Source organism: Salvelinus namaycush, chromosome 25 (genome assembly GCF_016432855.1).
Source record: "Salvelinus namaycush isolate Seneca chromosome 25, SaNama_1.0, whole genome shotgun sequence".
NCBI classification, from domain to species: Eukaryota; Metazoa; Chordata; class Actinopteri; order Salmoniformes; family Salmonidae; genus Salvelinus; species Salvelinus namaycush.
The window spans coordinates 8705418-8720985 of NC_052331.1; the positions used below are offsets into that span (position 1 = coordinate 8705418).

A 15568-nucleotide genomic window follows, 5' to 3' on the forward strand; every position below is an offset into this window, starting at 1 on the left:
CCCTCCCCTAATTCTAACCTTGTCCATCAGTGGGGAAAATGTGCAACTAACCCAAGATCAACACGTAGGAGCAACTTCACCCTACACCGTCGTTGCTGTAAAGCCTACTTTTCCCCTCGTGAAGAACGGGTGTGTTACAGCACTGAGGCCGAGATCATACAGTGGAGTTTGACAAGAACACACAATGTACAACACGCCTTCTTTTCAGCAGCAATTTCCAAATTTATTGAGACTGATTTGTTTTGCAAATAATAGTCAAGCTAATTCCACTAAACATGAAGTTAGAAAGAGGCCTGGGTTAGCCCTTTAGGCTAGCCCTCACAACAGGACGGCAGGGAAGGTCATGTTTGGCTATAAAAACGGAAAAAGGGATCAGTACTACACAGAAAATCGTCCCACTTTAATCCTCCCCAAACAGAACAAAGTTTTGATTATTCAAACACATCTTCGTTACAAACACAGGTTTATGATAATCGATATAAAGTCAGTGTCATATTGAACAATATTCCCAACAAAGAACCGTAAAGTTTCAAGCATCTCACTTTACAAATGAAAGACACCTCGCGAAACGTGAGAGAAAATAAATAATATATAATAGTAATATCAATTTATATATATATATATATATATATATATATATATGAACACATCACTCTTAGTAAAGAACAGAGTCTAAAATAAAAAGTAAGAATTTTGAAATATAGTATACTCTACATATAACCATGTCTATGGCTTTGTGATTTGCACATATGAATCAAGCTATACAGGCTAAATCAGGATTTCAGTTTTGTACACATCTAAGAAGGGAATTGCCATATTCATCTTCTGAAAAGCAAACAGTTCGGTGTTCATGGTGTGTGCGGATGTGAGAGACTTTGGTACGCCAAATGAACAGAGACGTGCAGTTAAGACCATAAAACCAGGGCACAAACGATTAATAAACACAGTCAGAAACAAACATATAGCTGCATTTTTTTTTGTCTCAACTTTTTGCACCTGTGATTGAGATAAAATATATGATTTCCGTTTCTCTTGAAACACACACACACACACCCACGCAGGCACACCCACGCACACACCGGTAAAACAGATCGAGGCACATTGTTGAGGGGATTGGATGGCAAATATTTCCTGAATTACAACCCAAGACAAGGAAGAAGACACAGGCAGGTGATGATGAGAAGAGAACTAAAGTGGGTGAAAATATCTGTGTGGGTGACAGAGGAATATCACGGATACTGCACTACTTTCCGACTACACTGCACTTCTCGACAATCCCATTATATTCAGCCATTAACGTTCAACATATCCACCCAAACGTCATTTGTTTTCTTTCTGAAAACAGATTAGAGATTGCTGATGGATGGGTCAAATGAAAATGATGCAACTTAAATACAGCTAGTCACCACACATGGAGAAGGCATTTCCAATCAGTGAAATCAAAACATACAGCAGAGGGGTGTTCGTTGGATACAGTGTTTAGAATTGGGACAGATGGAAATTGAAGTGTGGCAGATGGTGTGTTTGCAACCACCTCCGGCAAACCAACTACAATTCCCAGAGCCAACATTGTGGCCCACTCCGTTCCTTTCCCTTGTAGCGCCCAGGCACTCCAAAACATGTCTTGTAGGTCTGGAAGGACCTTGCCCTTTGATAGGCCAAGTTGAAATATATCATATTTACACCAGTCCGATCATTTCAGACCTACAAAAAGTATATAGGGGTTGGGGCCAGGGGTGGATTTGGAATTGGGTTTATGTTTCAGGATATACAGTAGAACACGCCTTTGGAAACCAGGGCAACAAGGCCAATAAAGAAAAGAGGGGTTAAAGATGCAATCTCCAGCAGGTCTAGACTAGCAGGGCACAAGGCTCTTCATATACAATTATACCATATGTATACAAACTGAAGAATATTACAAAATAAACGAAATAACTACATTCAAACAAAATTATTAGACCACAATAAATTGAAAATATTTGCACCTGCACACGCACGGTTGAAACAAAAGCACTTGATACAATGTATTAGATTGTTTTTGGTATAATGTTAATGAATTAGTGTATGTTAGTAATATAGAAGCACGTGCCATACCATACACACAGTAAGTTCTGATCCATATCTAACTTAGAATAAGTTCCTCTAATTTGTCTTTTCTCTGTAAAAAACAAACACAACAGAAAAGCAGAGAACTGGCACACATCTGAAAAGCCTAATGGCTTGCTGTCCACAACAAGGCCAAATATAAAAGCTTTCCTTATACAAGATATAAAATATCAAAAAGAAACGCACGATAATGCTTCGCATCCAGCACTTAATAATCATAATGTTAATAATGTAACCCATAACAACAATAATCATACTTCTGCTCATCGTAATAAGACTCAAAATGGTCAAATAGCAGGAAATAACCGGAAGAAAATCAAAACACATCTCACGTGCGTGCGCACACACGAACACACCCCGAACACACCCCACACACCGCGCCCACAGAAGGCAGGAGACAGAGTGGAGGGAATGCTTTTATAGTATAATAATTCCACTACAAAAAAAAAACATGGATTTGAATAAATAACATTTTCAAACAAAAGAAAGCGTCACAAAAGCACTCAGCAGAACAGGCATCCTCTCTGGATGGACTCAAGCCTGACCTTTTCTTTACAAATACAAACTGAAATAAAATGTCCTCACCAAAATGAAAGATTGAACCATCATTTAAGGTCCGCTAAGATGTAAAAGTGTGCATATTCTGTGTTGATGGTGAAATATACAAATGATCACTAAACAAAAGGTTCTAAAGAGTCTGCACAGAGACACAACGTGAGATGGAAGGACAGAACGGGTGAGAAGGAGAAAGAGAGACTCAATGTAAGCCACGTAGAATAGTTTCATAGTGTGATTGTTTTGGCATGAGTTTTGACCCGTCGTCATTGTGTGTGTAGTCTGTCTCTCTCACCCCTCTATCGGCCCACTCGTCGTACAGGCAAACGGTACACAAATAAGCATTTCGTCACCTTTCCTCAGACAAGACAACCTCTCTCATTATGGGAGTAAATATCTGAAGTGGAGATCTAGACACTGCGGTGTTAGGAGCCGGTAACAGAGGCATTTCGCTGCACCGCTAGAACATCTGTTAAACTGTGGACGCGACCCTAAAAACGTTGATATCCTCTCTCTGAAAGTAGAGAGCACTTACCTCTGGAGTGATGGGTTATGTTCCTGCATAGTGTTCACTCTCTAACACTCCCTGTCGTCAACTCTCCCTCGATCTACTAGAATTCCCGTGTCTTGTTTGTATGTACATTTGCTCAACCTTTCATCATTCTCACCACAGCTCAACAAAAACGCAAGAAAAAGTGGAGGAAAAAGAACCCATTGAAAGGCATAGGCTATATAATCAGCAAACTACTACATAAGCATACTAATATCCATGTATATATATATAACAGTCATGAGGACATACAATATATCCTTAAAGGTAGGTGCGGTCACCGAGTTGTGTAGTTAAAATCAGATTGAAAATGTAAACCACGGGTTGTGGGCATTGACAGGATTCTAGTCAACGTTTAAAGTGCAAGTCTGTGGCAGTTTCACTCCGATGACCGACGCGTGCATCTTTGCAATAGATAAAAGATTGTCCCCAAAAATGTATAGACTGTCCCCAAATAGGACTGAATGGCAACAAGACACCACCGTGGCATTTTTCCAAACCGTTAACAATCCGTCATGTCCGTGGCGACTGTGACCACAAATGGCCACAGTCCAACATCACCCAAGACCGTTTAATAAGTCCTCATTGGCCCCAGTGTGACATAGGTGGACATCTAAACCAATGGACAGACTCTGGTCTGGTCCTCATCAGAAACAAGAAAAAAAAACGAAACTAAAGAGGAAAGAAACTGCATCAGAAAGAAAGGTGGTGAACAGAAAGAGACTCTCTTCTCTCAATCGCTCTCCATGGCAATCATCAGCACAGGGCTCAGCTTGTGTGTGTGGCACCTGTCAATTTACATCATTGTCATGTATCGCCCACATACCCCACTCAGAGGAAGGCCTGCCCATGAACATGGGTAAAGAGAAGTGTCTCTGCCTGAGACATTCCAACAGATCCACAATAGATCCTAAATGATCCCATGGGATCCTAAGAGATCCAGCCGAAATCCTTCTCGCTCCCGTTGTGCTGCACCCGCTCTGGCACAGAGTCATTGCTCTCCTCCTTGTCATTGTCCATCGCCCCGTCTCCCGCCGTCATCATCCCTGAGTCATCCTTCCACTTCCTTCCCTTGTCATCCACCTCTCCTATTATCTCTCCATCCCCTTCCGTCATCATCTCTTCCTCTCCGTCGCACTCGGTCTGGTCATCAGGGAAACGGTGGTCGCCGGGATACGGCTCGTCCTCAGGGGAGAGCTCTCCGCCCACTTCCCCGTTGTGGTCCAATAACGCGGCCATGCCCCGCCCAGAACATTCAACGCAGACGCCGTGGCGACGGGAGCCGTGTTTGATTCCGACACTGGCTGCCGACATGAAGACCCGGCTGCAGACCTTACACACATACTTCTTATCCTTACTGTGGACCTGTAGGAGAGACACACATCATTAACCCACACAAATTACACACATACTTATATCCTTAAGAATGCAGAAGTCTAAACCAAGCTTACCAACTGAGTTGGACAGACTGGAATGCTCAAAGGAAACAACATGAGTCAGCCTGTTTCTGCTCAAGTCAAGTTGTTGTCAAACAGTGAGATAGCATTGTTAAATGCAGAAATATCCATCACAGATGTTGGCCGAAGCCTCTCTGTATGCTATCCTCTGACATAGCAAAACCATGGGAGCTCAAAGCCTGGGCCAGTAATAGTCCTCAACCCTCCTCCAATCTCTTCCTGACTCCCGCTGGGCTGGCCTGTAGTCATAGTGGATGTTTCTCTGCTCTCTGAACTCCTCTCCCCTGAGCACAGCACAGCAGCTGAGTGGTACTATATACTGCTCTGGCTTTCACCTGGCTCTAACCACAGCTAATTTCTTTGGCCTCTCCAGATTTTGTGTGTGTGTGTGTGTGTGTGTGTGTGTGTGTGTGTGTGTGTGTGTGTGTGTGTGTGTGTGTGTGTGTGTGTGTGTGTGTGTGTGTGTGTGTGTGTGTGTGTGTGTGTGTGTGTGTGTGTGTGTGTAGTAGAGAAGGGAGCAGGAAAAAAGAAGGAGCAGGGCTAAAATGTTACTTTTAGATTTAATTTCACTTATCCAGTACTTTCATTGCGAAATTGAATGACTTTTAACTCAAAAGGTACATTTAGCAGTTTTCCCCCCCATATACTAAAGTTAGGATTAAGAGAAGCTGAACTGGTGCTAGATCTGTGCCTAAAGACCTGTTTCGTTAAGGGAACAGCATGGCCAGTGTGTGACTCAGCTCACTGCTGTACACCGGTGGTGACTGTGTGCTACTGCACTGCTCTCACCAGTGTGTGTCTCTTCATGTGCTCCCTCCTGGTGAACTTCTTGCCACAGATCTCACAGGGGTAGGGCCTCTCGCCCGTGTGGGAGCGCATGTGCCTCTTCAGGATGCACTGGTGCATGGCAGAGAAACTACAGTAGGGGCACTTAAACTTCTTACGGATGACTGTGAAGTCATTCACTGTGGAGAGAGAGAGAGAGAGAGAGAGAGAGAGAGAGAGAGAGAGAGAGAGAGAGAGAGAGAGAGAGAGAGAGAGAGATTAGTTTGCATCTAGTCTACGCGAGTTAAACCACAGTTTGTTGAAAGTTCATTCAAAAGGTTTAAAACTTTTACATCAGTTAGATTAATAAAAAAAATACCAGAAGTGCAAATTTCAGTGACAAATTCAATTGATCAAAGACACAGGTTTAAAAGACACTGCCAACCTATATTTAACATTAGAGTGTATTACCAACTCTGATGCCCACTTAAATGTCAGTGTCTATTGGATAAAACAAAGAAGACATCAGAGAGAGATGGAGAACAATACAGTAAGGCTTGGATAAAGGCCTACAAACGAGCAACATCTCCACATAATAGATCAACTCAGGATGAACTGGGTTAAGATCAACACACGCGTGAGATCAGGTACAAAATAATGACACACTACATACATACATACAAAGGTAAAAGGGGGGAGAGCGATGATGGCGAGAGATTACAACACAGCAGGGCTTGGATAGAGGGCTATGATAGCTCTATGTCTACACATGACATATAGCAGGTCACCCACAGGAGGAATCAGGTACAGACCAACACACGTGAGTTTGAGAACTTGCTAGATACTTACAGCGTTGAAGTCAGGTCAAAGGGGACCAGTACATAATAAGTAACACCATCCTGTTGGTTTTCAGCTTCTACAGCAGGGCTCTCCAACTCTGTTCCCGGGGTGCTACCCTCCTTTATGCTCTCACCCCAATCCCAGCTGTAACTGACCTTCATCTTATCGACCAGCTAGTTATTACAATCGGGTGCGCGAGATTAGGGTTGGAGCCAGACCTACAGGAACCTACAGGAAGGCAGCATAGCTCTCCAGAAACAGGGTTGGAGAGCCCTGTTCTACAGCCTCCGCTAAGCCCAAGTCTAAAGGCTAAGTAGATGCTCCAGCAGACATATTGTGAGTATGTCTGTGTGTGCACACAGGCGTCTTACCCGGACATTGACTAAATGTGTTCGGGCAAAAAGCGTCCCACTGGGGGACAGATTCAATGTCTACTCCACGTCGGTTCCACGTGATTTCCCTGAAATGACCTGGAAACAATGTTGGTTCCACCAGTGTGTGCCCAGTGGGTTGATAGATTGGGCGAGGAGCAAACGCCAAGACAAGAACAGAGAGGACACATTTTATCTACCGCCCAGTGGGGGTGTGACACACATGTTGGTTACCTGACATTAGGAAGGCTCAGGGAGTCAGAATAGAAAACATGACCACCTCATCCGACCTTGAACTGTGAGGCATTGGGAAACATGGCCGTAACTCAAAGTCTGTGGAGCATAGTTTATACCTACAACCAAAATGATGTATATACTCACGTAGTATACAGATACATATTACTTACCTGGTAATTTAGGAAAGGAAAATGTACGTGTCTTAAACGCATGATTTTATACAGTTTGTGTGTACTGTATATTTCTACATAACTACAGGACTCAAACACAACAAAACGCTATCAGACCCAACGTCCAAACGTGTGTTCCTTCACAGTTTATTGATTACAGAATACAAACTACCAGGAAACGGCATCAAACTTCAGAAAAATGACATATTGATATATGATATTTGGGACTGAAAAGATTTTTTAAAATACAGTCTAAAATACCATGTCTTTACAAAACAAAATAACAACAGTGCAACTGAAATCAGCCTCATTTTGCTCTTTATAAAAAAGGCCATCTGGTTCGTAATCAGTCTGGATTCGCATGAGAAAAGGGACCCCGTGTTTTTAGGGGTGGACATATTGACAGAGTTTTTTTCCAAGTCAGCTCAGGGTTTCTTAAACAAGACGACAAGTTCCACTTGCTCCGTTCTCATATCTGTTGTGTGTGGAAAATACCAAAATGACATACAGAGCATATCTGAAATGACACCCTGGAGTGCACTGCTTTTGACCACAATCATAATGGCTGACGCCCCTTAAAGTTCCACGAATGGGGCCTCTGCTCTTCCCTTTGAGAAATATTCACAGTATGGGTACAGACACGCATAGACCAGGACTGACAAACACAGCTTTATATTGTCATTGCCCTTTTTGGGGGTTGACGCAAGGCTGTCTTTTTTGGTCAGATGCATTTGTCAAAGGTACAAATTTGATTGAATGAGTGGTTGGTTGATTGGCTAATTGGTTGATGCCCTTCCATGAAATGAGGACACTACGTGCTACTGTACTACAGTCACGTCAAACAGCCAGAAAAATACACTTTCTCCCTCAGAATGATCATAATGAGGAAGTGGAAAGAGGGCTATTCCCAGCTAACAATTCTAGGAAGAGAGAACTTTTTTGTCATGTTACCCGTAATGTTCCCCTGATGTTTGAGTTTCCAGTTTTCTGTTAGTTAGGGGAACATTTGATGTATGTTAGCAAAAACCTCCTGAGACCCTATTTAGCATGTTTTGGCGTTTAGAGTTAGGAGAGCATTCCCTTAATGTCAAACAAAACTAACTTGCCCAGAACGTGGTTACCGTGTTCTCAGAATATCCACTATTAATGTTCACAGCAAACATACACGGAACACGGTTGCCATGTTCTCAGAATATAAATTATACATGTTCTAGTCCCATTTAGTGGGAACGTTGCAAGAACATTCATGTGTCCAGTTTTCTGAATGATTAGGAGAATATTCCACACATTTTACACCAAACATACACAGAACAGGGTTGCCATGTTCTCAGAATATAAGATATGAATGTTCTAGACCCGTTTCATTAAAACGTTGCAATACACAGGTTTAAAACACAGGACATTCTGCCATTGTCCTGAAATTGCATCCCGGAGTCGCCTCTTCACTGTTGACGTTGAGACTGGTGTTCTGCGGGTACTATTTAATGAAGCTGCTAGTTGAGGACTTGTGAGGCGTCTGTTTCTCAAACTAGACAATCTAATATACTTGTCCTCTTGCTCAGTTGTGCACCGGGGCCTCCCACTCCTCTTTCTATTCTTGTTAGAGACAGTTTACGCTGTTCTGTGAAGGGAGTAGTATACAGCGTTGTACGAGATCTTCAGTTTCTTGGCAATTTCTCGCATGGAATAGCTTTCATTTCTCAGAACAAGAATAGACTGACGAGTTTCAGAAGAAAGTCTTAGTTTCTGGCCATTTTGAGCCTGTAATCGAACCCACAAATGCTGATGCTCCAGATACTCAACTAGTCTAAAGAAGGACAGTTGTATTGCTTCTTTAATCAGGACAACAGTGTTCAGCTGTGTTAACATAATTGCAAAAGGGTTTTCTAATGATCAATTAGCCTTTTAAAATGCTAAACGTGGATTGGCTAACACAACGTGCCATTGGAACACAGGAGTGATGGTTGCTGATAATGGGCCTCTGTACGCCAATGTAGATATTACATAAAGAAATCAGCCGTTTCGAGCTACAATAGTCATTTACAACATTAACAATGTCTACACTGTATTTCTGATCAATTTGATGTTATTTTAATGGGCAAAAAAATTGCTTTTCTTTCAAAAAATAAGGACATTTCTAAGTGACCCCAAACTTTTGAACGGTAGTGTACATGATAACATTGTTAATTTATAAAGTAGTTACTGTTCAACATGTCTCCACCGGGGATCTAAACTCACAACCTTTAGGTTCACGGTATTCTGATCTTTAAAAGCACTGTGTGTGTCCCTAACCTTGCCAACAGACAAAGAGCTGTGAGTGGAACAGTGGCTCACCAATCAGAGCCTTGACGGGCTCTGAAACAGAAACAAGGGGTGGTGTGTAAAGAAACAGGGACATCCCTGAAACAAACTGGGAACTAGACTAAAACCTCCAGGGGACCACGACAGAACGTTCCCATGAAACGTGTCTAGAACATTAATATCTTATATTCTGAGAACATGGCAACCACGTTCTGTGTATGTTTGGTGTGACATTGATGAAATGTTCTCCTAACCCTCAGAAAACTGGACACATGAATGTTCCTGCAACGTTCCCATAAAGTGTGTCTGTAAAATTAATATCTTATATTCTGTGAACATGGTAACCACGTTCTGAGTATGTTTGGTGTGACATTGATAAAATATTCTCTTAACCCTCAGAAAACTGGACACATGAATGTTTTTACAACGTTCCCATGAAACGTGTCAAGAACATTAATACCTTATATTCTGAGAACATGGTAACCATGTTCTGGGTATGTTTTGAGTGACGTTGATGTCATAATGAGACTCTTAAGGGAATGTTCTCTAATGTTGTGGGAACGTTTGTTGTTAGCTGGGTTTTAGGAGTCCTCGCTCTCAGAGATTAACATTTATTGCGAAACAGCATTTTAGTCAAACCACTCAAACACTGTGACATGTTTAAGTCCTTAAGGATCAACAGAGAGCGAGAAACAGAGAGAGAGATAGAGAGACATCGAGAGAGAGAGAGAGAGAGAGAGACAGAGAGAGAGATAGAGAGACATCGAGAGAGAGAGAGAGAGAGAGAGAGAGAGAGAGAGAGAGAGAGAGAGATAGAGAGACATCGAGAGAGAGAGAGAGAGAGAGAGAGAGAGAGAGAGAGAGAGAGAGAGAGAGAGAGTGAGAGAGAGAGGGGGAGAGAGAGAGAGAGAGAGAGAGAGAGACAGGGAGAGAGAGAGAGACAGGGAGAGAGAGAGAGACAGGGAGAGAGAGAGAGACAGGGAGAGAGAGAGAGACAGGGAGAGAGAGACAGGGAGACAGAGATAGAGAGAGACAGGGAGAGAGAGAGAGACAGGGATAGAGAGAGAGAGAGAGACAGGGAGAGAGAGAGAGACATCGAGAGAGAGAGAGAGAGAGAGAGAGAGTGAGAGAGAGAGAGAGACAGAGAGAGAGAGAGAGAGGGGGAGAGAGAGAGAGAGAGAGAGAGAGAGAGAGAGACAGGGAGAGAGAGAGAGACAGGGAGAGAGAGAGAGACAGGGAGAGAGAGAGAGACATGGAGAGAGAGACAGGGATACAGAGATAGAGAGAGACAGGGAGAGAGAGAGAGATAGAGAGAGAGAGAGAGCTTTGTGGTTCTACAATTCAGTTACTCAAATAGCATCAATCCAACAACCAAATTATACATTCAAAACTCATGCCCCTTGTTTTCAAATCATAGGAAGCAGGAGGAAGACAAACCGTCTGTAAGGAATTCCATTTAAGGTACAGTAAGTGATAGGTTTGGCCTAGTTTTCAGTCCCACCCTGTCATTCACAAACATTACTCCCTGTACATCAACCACAGACTGTATTACAATGCACAGTCTGCCCCTCTCTGACCACACCATCCAACTTCTACTCTTCTGTCTCCATTTCCCATATACTCACTCTCTCTCTCTGCATCCCTGTCTCTCTCTCTCTCTCTCTCTCTCTCTCTCTCTCTGTATCCCTGTCTCTCTCTCTCTCTCTCTCTCTCTCTCTCTCTCTCTCTCTCTCTCTCTCTCTCTCTCTCTCTCTCTCTCTCTCTCTCTCTCTCTCTCTCTCTCTCTCTCTCTCTCTCTCTCTCTCTCTCTCTTTCTCTCTCTCCCCATTCTTTTCAGGTCAGAGAGGTCATGCCCCTCCTTCGCCCACTTCCTCTTTATCTGAAGAGTCTTAGGTCAATAAGGGCTGGAGCTGAGAAGAGCCAATTACTATTCTCCTTCAGCTGGGCTTATCGAGGGGGTAAGGAGGATTGGGCGCAGCGCACAGAGGGGATTTGGAGCGACCCCAACAGCCCAATGGCGTATCTCTATTGTTTTAAGTTGCTCGGTGCTCCTGCATCAGCACGGATCTGAAAACAACACAGGCCAAATGTAGGGGAAAATAAAAACGCCTTCACAGAAACCCGCTTTCACCAGTCCAGTTAGTTCACACCAGAGCAGATGAAGGAGAGGAAACCAGTCACCGTGCCAAAACATACGAGTGATACCTCCTATCCTCAAATCCATTTAGGTGTACTTTAGTGGAAGACGATTTGGGTAAACATTACCCTCTAAGGGCCGTTGTATCTGTCACAGTTGTACTTATTGTAAACCTGCGCTGAACGTAAGATTGGACCCTTTTACATCTGAGATGTGTTGTTTCAGTAAGACTTCTTGCTTTGAATAATGGTTCAAACAGATGATTGAAGCCTTGTTTCAGATGAGATAAGAGTGCCCTCTGATCAGAGTGCGCAGTATGAACACTGACAGGGGATGTGTCGTAAATAGGATTACCTGCAGGCGGTGCTGATTTGTGGTCAGTTTCTGAACCGTTTAAGTGAGAAGTAAAGAACTGGAGATATACAGATCTCCCTGCCTAATATGGAGAAGAGGGTTGAGCCCTGACTGGCGACACAGAGAGACAGCGGGCTGGGGGATAGAACAAACGTCACAAGTAGAAGAACAAAGTCCCCCATAGACACTCCACTAAAGTCCGTTTTGTCTTTCGCCCCCTAACGGTTACAGTGAGGATTTAAGAAAGGTACTGTAAGCTGATCCTAGACCAGGTCCTATTTTCAACAGCAGCACAATATCATCAATGAAATGAGCAGCCCTATTTCAACTCCATAAACAAGTGACAGAATGACAAACAGACAGACAACACATGGACACACATATTTATATATATATTAAAACAAAGCTGGAACTCAGTTGAGCAGTTGCAGTACGTTTTCACCGTTAACTTTGCATATTAATTATGCTTTTTTAAAAAAATGCCTAAAGCCTCCTCAAAAATATAGGCCCATATGTAAAAACCAGACCTTTAATAAAATATCGGTCTTTAATCTTATAAATGTACAAATACTTGCACAGGCTGTATAAAATGTGCCAGTGCTCTTACATACAACCCATATGGGGCCCGCCCAGATCGACACTCAGCCAATGTGAAGGGAGATATGGGTTTAGGGAGGAAGTGACACCACAGGTCATTAAATGTCATGCATAGCATGTGTGTGTGTGTGTGTATGTGTGTGTGTGCGTACGCGGGTGTGTGTGTTTACTCTCTTTCAATCGACCACATTCACATGGCGATGATGAGTATTATGGTTGCTATGGGCGTCCACCTTCATCTCATGGTGCAAGCCCCACAGTTGCTCGGCAACCCCACCCTGCCCCACCCCCACGCCGACCCTTCTCCATGACCCCACCCCCACCCCCACCTGGCAGCACACCTTGACATGTGTGGCCAGGTTCTTCTGGGTACTGAACGCTTTGGCGCAGGCCGGGCACGAGTGCCCTCTTTCTCTGGAGTGCACAGAAGACAGGTGTCTGTGTAGATCAGTGCGGTCTCTGAAGTGTTTCAGACAGTAGGTGCACTGCATCAGCTTTCTCTTGAAGTGGATGGTCTTCTCATGCCGGTCTGCGTTGGACTTGAGCGTAAAGGTGGCTGGACACTGGGAGCAGAGGTACCGCGCTGGGAAAGGCTCGCCCCCCGGGAGGCAATAGAGAGACTGGGAGTGAATGGGTCCCTGAGAGAATGCATGAGTCTGGTGGTGGTGGTGGTTGGCTTGGGGGCCTTGCGGGTCAGGCCAGTCCAGGGAGAGGGCCATGAGGGACAGGGTGTGGCGGTACTCGTGCTTCTTGAGCTGCTCCAGGCTGCTGAACAGCCGTTTGCACAGGGAGCAGGCCAGCTCCTGGGGCCAAGCAGGCCCCAACAGGGCCCCTCTCCCTCCACCTTCCAACACCTCCACCCTGGACACACCATGCCTCTCATCAGCCATCTGATCCCCCTCCATGGGAGACGGGCCAGGCTCCAGAACTAAGAGAGAGAAGAGGAGGAGAAGGAGATAGGAGGGAAGAAAGCATGGAGATAGAGTGTGGGAGAGAAAAATATCATAATGTGAGAACAATGGTCAAAAATAAAGAGAGGTAAAGAGAATTCTGACTTTTAGAATGTATATGCTATCTAAAATTCACCGGTCAGGGTCCATACATACCTATGTTGTATCCCTGATTAGAATCCTTTCCATCCCGCGTATCCACCTAAAAACACAGGATACACAGTTACCACAAACACACCCTGGCTCTAAAATGTATGGAAGAATATTCTTTAGGCATGCAGGCAAGGCAAGCTGTGAACACACGCACACAGAAAGAGAGAGAGAGACACAAACACACACATCTTGACAAAACAAAAGACACAAAAAGAAGACAAACTGTTAACGAGAGAAAAAGTCAGAAAGCAAATAAATAACACTTCAAATAAACCAAAACAATATCACAAACAGAGATTAAAAATAGGTCAATGTTTGGGTGAGGTCCTGCCAATCTAAGGGCTATAGTCTGTGGTCAGTGTGGCATTATAACACAATCACCCTTCACTCCTTTAATCGTAACATAACAGGTGGAGAGAGAGAGAGAGACAATTTTGATTCTCATTTTTATTTTTATATTGTAAATATCAAAAATAAGCTTTGGCAATATGTACATTGTTACGTCATGCCAATAAAGCAAATTGAATTGAATTGAGAGAGAGAGAGCGAGAGAGAGAGAGGGAGAGAGAGGGAGAGAGAGAGGGGGAGAAAGGGGGTTGAGGGAGAGAGAGAGAGAGAGAAACGGGGTTCAGGGAGATAAGGTATTCAATATTTATTCATCTCTCTGAAAAGGAGGTTAGAGATGTACTTTTGTTTGTTCAATGACCACTCCCCATGGCTGTGTGTGTTCATCCCCAAACTAAAGCCTACCCCTCCTCCACATCCACTCTCCATCCCTCCCTCCTTCCTTAAGAACAGACACCATGCACTGGGCAAACAGATGGCTTGTCCACAGAGATACGGAGGCTTGTAGGGAGGGAGGTCCACTGAAACCAAAAGCCACACACACACACACACACACACACACACACACACACACACACACACACACACACACACACACACACACACACACACACACACACACACACACACACACACACACACACACACACACACACACACACACACACACAGTGGCAATTTCCTGCGGTCTCAGTGCGACCCTCTTATTGTCAAGAGATATTGATTCTATTCAGTCCCAAAACCGTTCTGTTATCTAAACCATCTATAGCAGTGGTTCCCAACCTTTGTTGAACTGTGGCACACCTTAATGGGATAAAAAAATCCTGCGGAACACCTCAAATGTTTCTATTCATTTATTTAGTGCTAATGACCACCATCTCATCTAACACTGCAAATCATCTATTTTCTTTGACAAATGTTTTTATAGTTTAAATAGGGTTTATTTGAAGTATTTTCATAATTCCTTACTCATGATGATTAATGTGTGTACCCATTTAAGAGAGTCCCGCAAATCCTCAAAGGAATATGCATTTTTTGTTTCCGGTAAAATGGGTCGTTACTTTTGAATGGTTTGGGCTAGAGATGAGGGGTTTCTGCAGAGTAAAGGTGCAACCACGGACACAAAGCCATGCTCCATGTGTTTCTATAGCAGAGGCTGTGGTACAGTAAAGCCTAACGAGACTTGCCTGTGCTAATGGTTCCCGCAGGATAAGGTCAAATGATGCAAATGACTTTTCCTCGTGATGCATGCCACTCAAATGAGTGCAGAGGACTAGAAACAATGATACAGATTGTGTGTCCCAGGTGTTATCTGACCTGCACTGGTGCTCTCAAGTCAAAATACTGTGTGCTTTCCACAGTTCACGTGGTCATGTCAAAAAGGTTCTGGTTGAAAACCACCGATCTTTTGGACCACATACAGTGTCTAACTAGAGAACTAATATCACATCTACTAATATTACTCCCTACTTACCATCCACTCTGAGCTAGGTGTATGTAATCTGGGTTGTGGATGTACTGCATGTGCTTATGTTAAGATAGCTCATTAAATGGTAATAAAATCATGAGAAAAAAAAACGTAAAGTTGAAAAAGGGAAAAGAGAAAGGAAAACACGTGAATTGACGAAAACATAAGACACGTGGACAGGAAGGAGAAGGATGGGCAGACAGATTGTACGG

The 15568-nt window shown here is 43.6% G+C and overlaps 1 protein-coding gene across 1 annotated transcript in view; it reads right to left on the reverse strand.

Annotated features, from left to right (window-relative positions):
- Nucleotides 1–213: 213 nt before the first annotated feature.
- zbtb46 (zinc finger and BTB domain containing 46) overlaps nt 214–15568 on the reverse strand; it is a 74268-nt gene continuing 58913 nt past the window's right edge. The window contains exons 4-5 of the mRNA XM_038964310.1: nt 5458–5633; nt 214–4576 (exon numbers count right to left, since the gene is read on the reverse strand). Of these exons, the coding sequence (XP_038820238.1) occupies nt 4142–4576; nt 5458–5633 (611 nt within the window). The 3' untranslated portion in view covers nt 214–4141. The remainder of the gene's footprint in view (nt 4577–5457; nt 5634–15568) is intronic.